Source organism: Pteropus vampyrus, unplaced genomic scaffold, assembly GCF_000151845.1.
Source record: "Pteropus vampyrus isolate Shadow unplaced genomic scaffold, Pvam_2.0 Scaffold180, whole genome shotgun sequence".
NCBI classification, from domain to species: Eukaryota; Metazoa; Chordata; class Mammalia; order Chiroptera; family Pteropodidae; genus Pteropus; species Pteropus vampyrus.
In genome coordinates, this window is record NW_011888961.1 from 1,714,948 (window position 1) to 1,724,366 (window position 9,419).

The 9,419-nt window shown below is 35.4% G+C and overlaps 1 protein-coding gene across 1 annotated transcript in view; it reads left to right on the top strand.

Annotated features, from left to right (window-relative positions):
- ARHGAP21 (Rho GTPase activating protein 21) overlaps positions 1 to 9,419 on the top strand; it is a 120,916-nt gene that overhangs the window by 41,149 nt on the left and 70,348 nt on the right. Inside the window, exons 2-3 of the mRNA XM_023537176.1 lie at positions 5,469 to 5,648; positions 8,090 to 8,114. Coding sequence (XP_023392944.1) covers positions 5,469 to 5,648; positions 8,090 to 8,114 — 205 coding nt within the window. The remainder of the gene's footprint in view (positions 1 to 5,468; positions 5,649 to 8,089; positions 8,115 to 9,419) is intronic.

Here is a 9,419-nt window from a genome sequence, read left to right on the forward strand (position 1 = left end):
TGTCTACTTAAGTGACAGCCTGTGTCTTTCACCTCTGGCTAATATTTAGCCTCTGTACTTTTTACCTGTGTGAGTTTTTTAAAAACATCTTTATCGAAGTATACTTTACATACCATAAAATTTACTCATTGCGAGTGTACTTTTGAATGGTTTGTAGTAAATTTATACAATTGTGGAACTTTGAACATAGTCTCCTTCGAGAACATTTTCATTATGCCAGAGTGCACCCATCGTGCCAGTTCGCATTCTCTTCTGTGAGGTTTTTGTTACCTTTACTGTTAGATGATTAGTCATTTCCCCGTATACGTTCTCACACTCCTCTTTTAGGTTGCTTTGTCTTGTTGTTTTATCTAGTTTCTATGGAGTTAGTTTTTATCCTTTATTTTGGTTTCTTTTAACCTTGAGTTATTATTCAATCAAGTGACCTTGTTATGAAGACTTTTAAGGGAATCAAATGACAGTTCTTAGTCCACAGGAATTTAACTGCTGTCATTCCAGTCACTTCTTGGCTTCTTGTATTCTGACGCTGTTGGTACGTGAATTGGTGCTCATGGAGGGAGATGAGCCGTGTAGAAAGATTGGTGTTAGGGATCTTCTCAAGTGGAGAAATCTGTGACTGCTGTGTGCCCGCAGTTTGCCCTTGTTATATATCCAGCAGATGAAAAGCCTCTCTGGGTAAGTAGAGAAAGAGTGAAGAAGGCCCATATGTGTATACCTTTTCATCTTCTCTTTCTATGTAGAAAGAAGTGTTACCCTCCCTTCTTTCCTGTAGGGAAAAGCTAGGAGTCTAGTGAGGGTTCAGTGTGCTCTTGGGAGGATGGAATAATTGAGACGACTGAGCTGAGACATGTTGCATCAAAAATCTTAGTTTGCAGGGAGCAAAAAAGAAATTGCTTACCCTCGATCCCATCTTCTCCATTTTTGTAAAGAACTCAGTAGAACACGATGTAGCTGGCTCAGTTCAGAAACTTGAAGCATGATGAAACCATGATCCAAGAGAGTTATCTCTATGATGCAAAAGAAAAGAAAAGGAGACGTGAATATGGAAGCCGTGAGGCCAGGACATGATAATGCACTAGAAATAAAATTAATACATGTAAAGATTTTAAAGTGCTCAAGTTAGAGTCCTGCAGAAAAATGAAATTTAAATATAATGAAATTTAAATCTAATTTAAATCTAATAATAAATTAGATCAAAGAGCAACTGGGGGAAGGATCTATACAGACTGCAGAGTAGACGATAAAAAATAGGAGAAAAATTCTAGTTTCAGATTCAGAAAACCACGATTTTAATTCTTGCCCTAATACTAGTCAGCAAGAATCTTGAATACATCACTTAACTAATCTGGACATCAGTTTCCTCATGTATAACATGAAAGGGTTCTCTTATCTCCATTAAATCTTACAGATTCTTTGCGCTTTAAAATTATACAATGAGATGCAACTTACATAATGAGAAATTCATCCTTAACCATCAGGGAAATGCAAATTATAATCATAATAAGATATCACTACACACCTATCGCAATGGCTAAAGAAAACATAACAATGCCAAATGCTGTGGAGGATGCAGAGAAACTGGATCAACTCTGCATTGCTGGTGGGAATGTGAAATAGTACGGCTATTCTGGAAAGGGTTTGACAGTTTCCTAACAAAACTAAACATACAGTTACTATACGACCCAGCATTTGCACTCTTGGACACTTATCCCAGAGAAATGGAAATTACGTTCACACAAAAACCTATGCAAGAATGTTTATAGCACATTTATTCATAATAGCCTCAAACCGAAAACAACCTAGATATCCTTTAAACAAACTAGTGTATTATACTATGGAATACTACTCAGCAATAAAAAAGGAATGACTCATGCAGCAACTTGGATGAATCTCCAGAGACTTATGCTGAGTGAAAATAAAATCCCCAAAGTTTACTGACTGTACGACTCCATTTATATAACATTCTCGAAATGATACAATGATAGAAATATGGAATAGATTAGTGGTTACCAAGGATTAGGACTGGGGGAAGGGTGAAGGGAGAGAGTAGGTTTGGTTATGAAGGGGCAACAGGAGAGATCCTTGTGATGGTGGAATTTTTCTGTGTCTTGACTGGTGGTAGATACGCATCTATCCGTGTGATAAACACATACACACATAAACACACCGATGAATACAAGTAAAGCTGGTGAAATCTGAATAACGTGGATGGACTGTATCTCTATGTCAATGTCCTGGTTATGAATTATGATATTGTACTATAGTTTTCCAAGATGTTATTGTTGAGGGAAACTGCATAAAGATTACATGGGGTCACTGTAATATTTTTTACAACTGCATGTGCATCTATAATTATCTCAAAAAAGAAAACCTAAACTGTGCATATTTTATTCACTCTTGTATCCCCACTGTGTGGAATTGTGTTGAGTACATAGAAGGTGCTCAATAAATTATTAATTTATTGGATGAATGCGGAGAGAAGTAGAGAGAGAGAGAGGACTCTCATGGAAGAACTTGCATATGTATAAAATGATTCTTTCATTTGGATCATAAAAGGAGGAACTGGTCACTGCTTAAAGCTGTTTGGCTAATTTCACCTAGAATAAAAAACCTTTATCCTACAAATTCTACTTGATTATAAGTAGTTTTGCAGTTGACTCGAGACTCAACTTGAGTCTCTGCCATGTTGATATGTGGTGTTATTCCCTCCTCCCGCCCCCGCATCTCCAAATCCTAGAAAGAGGGATAAACTAAAATGCACTTATGATAAATTAGTTTCAGATATCCAGTCTCCATAGATAAATGGCTTCAGAGACTTGATTACAGTAGCTTTATAATAAGTCTTAAAGTCTTGTAGTGTACTCCAATTTTATTATTTTCAAAGTTGTTTGGCTATTAGGTACTTTTTGTTTTAAAGTGAAGTTTAGAAAGAGCCTGTCAACTTCTACACATACAAATTTTGATTGGGATTTTATTGAATCTATAGATCAATTTTGGAAAAGTTGAGACTGTAACAATACTGAGTGTTCTGAACCATGAACCATGGTATATCTCTTCATTTTTTTAGATATTCTTTAATTCTCTCAGCAGTGTTTTGGACTTTCCATTTACAGGTCTTACAAATCTTTTGCCAGATTTATCCCTAAGTATTTTATATTTTTAAAATTCTCAATTTCCAGTGCTTGTTGTTAGTATGGAGAAATGCTGTTGATTTTTGTATATCACATATCACTTTCATTCACATTCCATTGACTGGAACTCAATCATAGCCACCCCTGCTGAAGGTTTGACTCTAGCTGTCTTCCCAGAAAGAAAAGAAAACAAAATTTATGAATAGCTAACTAGTGACAGCCCAAATATTGACTATGTGATGAAAATGTTCAAGACATAGAAGTCTCTCTATTTTCGTTGCAGTGTAATATATTTTTATCACGCAAAAATTGCTTTCGGGAGCATTTTTAAGTTTTAACCCCTTCATATGATGCCAATCATGTACGAATAGATTCACTAGTAGAACATAAAAAGAAATAATAACAGAATTAAGCTTATACACGTATTCGTCATTTGATGAAGGTAACACTTCAGAATTGCTGAGATGAACTTGGAGTTGTAATTTAATATAAAAATCTTAGCAGCAACGCAGACATGTAATGTTTGAGATACCTATCAGATTGGGGAGATGCCCGGGCTAGAAGTAAAAATTGGGGAGTCATCTGGGTATAGATGATATTTAACGTATGAGATTGATGAAATCGCCAAAAGACAGAGTAGAGACTGAGTGCTAGCAACTCCCAGGTTCAGAAGTTTGGCAGGTGAAGACATAGCAAAGGAGACTGAGAAGTAAGAGTCCAGGGTTAGGAGGAAAATCAGTGTGGGAGGTTAAGTGGAGAAAATTTTTCAAAGAGGAAGTGACCCCTGTGCCAACTTATAAATCACATAAGATGAAAACTGAGAATTGACTATTCAGTTTAGCTATGCGGAGGCCATTGGTGACCTTTGACAAAAGCAGTTTCAGGGAGCTACAGAGACAAAAGCCTGATTCGAAGGGATTCAAGAGAAAATGAGAGGAAAAGAATTGGAGATAGCAATTTTAGACAGCTTTCAGGGAGTTTTGTTCTAAAGATAGGCAGACAAGCAAGGTGGTAGCTGGGGAGGGCTCTGTGGTCAAGAGAGGATTTTTTGTTTTAAGACGAAAGAACTTACAAAATGTATATGTGCTGATAGAAATGATATAGAGAAAATACATGATGCAAAAGAGAGACTGGAAAACTGCTAGAATTCTATCTTTGACGAGTGAGAGGGAATGGGATCTAGTACCCAAGCGATGGGGCCTTAGAAAGATGGACAGTTCAGCCATCGTAACAGGAGAGAAGATGGGGATGCAGGGGCACAGTTGCAAGCAGGTAGGTAAATGTGCCAGTGATGAAAGTCGCGTATTATTGCTTGTGTTTTTTCAGTGTAGTACAAAGCAAGGTCTTCAGCTACAAGTGAGGCTAGGGGAGAAGGGATGAATTATTCACCCGGGTTGGGGGGACTGGAGAGAAGTATCATTGGCAGACAACACTAAAGGCTCTCTTGATGTTAGTAGTCATGAACTTAGAGTAAAAACAGTCAGCCTGGTTTTTGTTTTTCTCCAGCGATGTTGTGCTCCATCGGTGCAGGCCCAGGGTAGGCAGTGTTAGTTTAGCCAGGGTTAGGTTTTGTCAGGAGGCTTTAAGGAAGTAAAAGCAAGGCAAAGGAGTGAATTGAAGTGGGCTTAAGAGAAAAGTGAGGCCATGGGGTGGTGAAGGATAGGGGAAAACTGGTAGGCTCAGCTCAGATCAGAGAATCGTAGGGCTGGGGTATGAGAGAGGATGAAGAAGGGAATCCTTGATTTGAGATTGTAAATAGTTTTCAGTCATGACCAGATAAAGGCCAAGAGTGAAGGAGAAGAGATGAAAGGATTGTAAGGCCAAGAAAGTGGAAGGATTTCTATGTGGATCCTGGATCCGTGCTCAGAACCTGAAGGCCTTTTCTATTATTTCCTAATATTCTTGTTGCTGATATATTATCTGATGACAGTTTTAGTATTTCTACCGGGTAAGAGTTTCCTGTCTCTCCTTTCATAGTTTCTGTTTCTTAGTCCTTGGTGCTCTACAAGATTTTCTTGGTATTAATTGTCTTTCATTCCTTCTATTGCATTTAAAGTTGTGGCCATTATATTTCTAATTTCCAAGCGTTCTCCCTTCTGATTAACTTTTCATAGCATCCATTTCTAGGGAAAAAAATAGGTTTTGATGATCTGCATGATTTGTTCTAATACATATATAGTTCATTTTCTCCATTAAGTTCTTTTTCTCCAATATAGTTCTTTTTCTCCATTAAGATCATACCTGCACTCAGCTATTATATTTTTACATATAATTTGTTTCTAAGTGAGAAAGTATATTATGTTAGTAGTTAACATTTAAATATCTTTTCATTTTTAGGTATCAAAAAGTAAAGATGGAAAAGAACAAAGTGAAACTGTATCACCGTCCGAAGATGAAACATTCTCCTGGCCAGGTCCCAAAACGGTGATGTTGAAAAGAACATCTCAAGGCTTTGGTTTTACATTAAGACATTTTATTGTTTATCCCCCAGAGTCTGCAATTCAATTTTCATATAAGGTAAGAGAAATAATTAAAGTAACTCAAAAAAAGCACAAGGCTATTCTTGTCTCCACCTTGTCTTCCTTCTGTCTTAGAAGTGTTCTATTTTCATTGTTATTATATTCTTTTAGATGTTTTTCTACCTTCCAGAACAAAAACTTTAATCTTCTCTGAAAGGTTTATACTGGTTATTAACTCCACATCTATTTTGCTAGGACTTGGAATTTCAAACTTCATTCTGTTTTTTTTTTTTTTTTCTAATACGTATCTGTTTTTCTACTATCTAGAAAGATGGTGAGTTTTCTGGGCAGAGAATGTAGACAAAATAGTTGGTCAAAATATTCTGACAGTTATAAAAAGTTATCGGGATTAGAATAATACTTAACTTTCAGATATGTAATATGATGGCAAGTCGGAATCTAAAAACACAGCTTCTTGCCAGAGTGAATTACATTAACACGCTTCAGTGTATAGTAACATGGTCTAATAGGGGGCGGCATGGACTAATTATACTGGCAGCAGACGCACTGAGTACTTGCCCTGTGTTCTTTACTGTTCTTTGTGAGCATTATCTCACTTCATTCTTAGCTCCATGTAACAGATGTGGAAACTGATCTGAGTCACATAATGAGAGAGTAACTCGTGGATTTTAACTTGCCACCATGAATGCCTGATGCTTAACTATTGTACAACAGTGCGAAGGAAATAACGATATTTAGAAGCGTTGTGAGATCTTGGCCAAGCCACTTAACTCCTCTTGGCTCCTGGATTTCCATTTAATTCGAGGGACCTGAACTAGAAGATTAGAAAATCTTTTCTAACCCTTAATTTCTACGGCTCTGAGGTGGTCTTTTAAAATGTGGTGTCAAATTGCTTCTGGAGATCACACACTTCTTACTATATCTTTCCAGTAAAATGTCTTAAGTTCTTTAAAGTACTGAGTAGTTTTTAAGAGTTATGAATAATTGCTACCTTTGGAATTAAAATTGATCACTTTGGGTTTCTTGAAATGTCTATAAAACTACTGAACTGGGTTCTCTGAGAATCTGCTTTATCTTAAAATATCTAAAATAGTATTCTTGTGTATTAGGTTACATGTGAGAGCACTTGATAATTTAAGAGTCCCTTTAATTACATATTAAGACTGAATTTATTTTTGTGTTTTTGTTTTGAAGGAGAGCTTTGAGTCATAATGAACATATAGGTAGTACAATTTTTATAAGATAACTTTACCAAACACAAGTTAAAATACATCATCATCACCATCATCATCATTATTATTATCATTATTATTATTATTGGGAAATATTTCTAGAAATTTTAGTAACACAGTATAATTGTTAACAGTGTAGTCATTGGGAGTCAAAAGAGCCTGGGTTTGAGTTTCATCTCTACCCCTCGTTAGCTCTGTGACCTTGGGTAAGTCACCTAAGAGACAATAAAAGTACCTTTCTCACAGATTGTTATGTTGATTAAAAGATATAACACATGTAAAACACTTAGTACAGGCGTTGGCATACAGTAACGCTCAGTAAACTTTAACTGTTAATGCTATTATTAACACAAATGTTTTTGCAAATAGGTCTCAGACTTATAAATTTTACATGGAAAATATATACTGAAATCTTTTCCTTTTCAATTATGATTTTTGTCCATTCACATCAAAGGAATTTAAAAATAATATTGTATAGCTTTAGAAAATGTGAAATGAATACAACAATGTATTATGTCACTTAGCTGGTAGCAGAGCTTATAACCAGAAAAAAGTATATGTTTGGTCAGCCAGAATAAAGGTCAAAAGTTATATAATAGATCAGTCCTTCACTAAGTGTCCTTTTTCTTTCTACAGTATGTTGTAGCTTTCATATGATAGATGCTCAACAAATATTTGAATAAATGTATTTTCATACAAGTTGTTCCAAAGTGCTTTTCTGATTTCCCAGCTAGAGGTAAAAAACATGACAGGAAGACAGCCTGGTAACAGTGAAAGCAACCAGGTAGCTAAAGCTCAGAATCGAATGCAAGAAATGAAATATATAGCAATTTGGAGCGAGTGAATTTATATAAAGATAGTTCTGGGTCCTGTAGCAGCCCCTTAAAGGCACATTTTAGTAAAGTACAGTAAATAAGGACCAGCCTGGCCCTCTCTCCCAAGTTCTAGGTGCATCTGTCAAGCTGCCTGCTTTTGACACCTCTACTTGGGTATCTCTATTAGGCATCTTACACTCAAAGTGTCAGAAACTGAACTCCTGATGTCCTCCCTCTAAGTTGGCTTCACCCACAGCCTTCCTGTCTCTGTTTATGAAGGCTCCATCCTTCTGGCAGAAGGCTCTGTTAATTAGATTGTACTTGGCACGCTCTAGGGAGGGCAATTTACATTGGATTGAGCCTTGCTATGATTTCACCAGAGTTTATAAATATGTATTCATGTATGGATATATATTTTTTTTATTTTGTAGGATGAAGAAAATGGCAACAGAGGAGGTATGCTGTAAAAGTTTTAATTTTTATCTGAATGTTTTTCTATTCATGCCTTTCTGTTCTTTAAGTAATATTAAATAAAAGGATATAGTTTTTGGAGTCCAAATATATAACTGTTTTTAGATGTGAAAGTCATAGAAATGAAATATTTTTACCATGGATTTCAAAGTTTTATGAATTTATTGTTTCATCATAATTTGAACATGTGATGATTTTATTGTTAATTATATATTAGTGTTTATGGGAGGAATATATCATGATTCTGAGGAAAGTAATTCTGAGATTTTTATCCAATTAGTAGTTTTTTAAATTTAGTGATTCTTTTAGGTAAGAAGTGCTGTGTGTTTTATCTACTTGATTTATTGATTCAAATATTGAAAAGTAGAGTATTGTGGTTCTTGTAGTTAGTCTTACTGTTGGATTTAAACATTATATTTAATTAGCTTAAAAGGAGAATCAGGCTGGGGATAGGGTTATATCTTAATAACTCTCATTTTTTTTGTTTTAATATTGTATGAACTCCAATGAGTTAAAATTTACACACGATAAAATGCGCTTGTTTTTAAAACTTTTATTTTTAGATAGTTTTAGACTTTTAAAAAAGTTTCCAAAACAGTATAGAAAGTTTTCATTAATCCTTAATTCAGTTTCCCATAATATTAAAAACTTATATAACCATAGTACAGTTAACAAAACGAAGAAATTAACATTGGTATGATGCTGTCACCTAAACTGTAGACTTTATTTGGATTCTTACCAGTTTTTCTGCTAGCGTCCTTTTTCTGTTCCAAGATCCTGCGTTGCATTCAGTTCTCATGTCCTCTTTGTCTCCCCTAATCTGGGACAGTGCCTCATCTTTCCCATGTTTCATGCCCTTGATACTTTTGAAGAGTACTGCTCAGTTATTTTGTAGAATGTCCTTTAATTTGGGTTTATCTGATATTTTCTCATCATTAGTTTGAAGTTATGCATTTTTATCAGGAATGCATTTGCACCTATTTTCATTAAGCATATAGTATTTTGATAATGCATAAATTGTGAAACCACCATTCCAATCAAGATATGCTATCAAAAAGAACCTTTCTGCCATCCCATAAAGTTCCCTTGTTCCCCTTTGCTGTCAGCACGCTGCTCCCTCTAGACAATCAGTAATCTGCTTTGTGTCTTTAGTTTTGCCTCTTTTAGAATTTCTTCTGAATGGAATAATACAATTTATACTCTTTTGTTTCTTTCACTTGGTGTAATATTTTTGAGATTCACCGTATTGTATGTATAGGTACTAATAGCACTATCTTTTTTGCTGGGTAG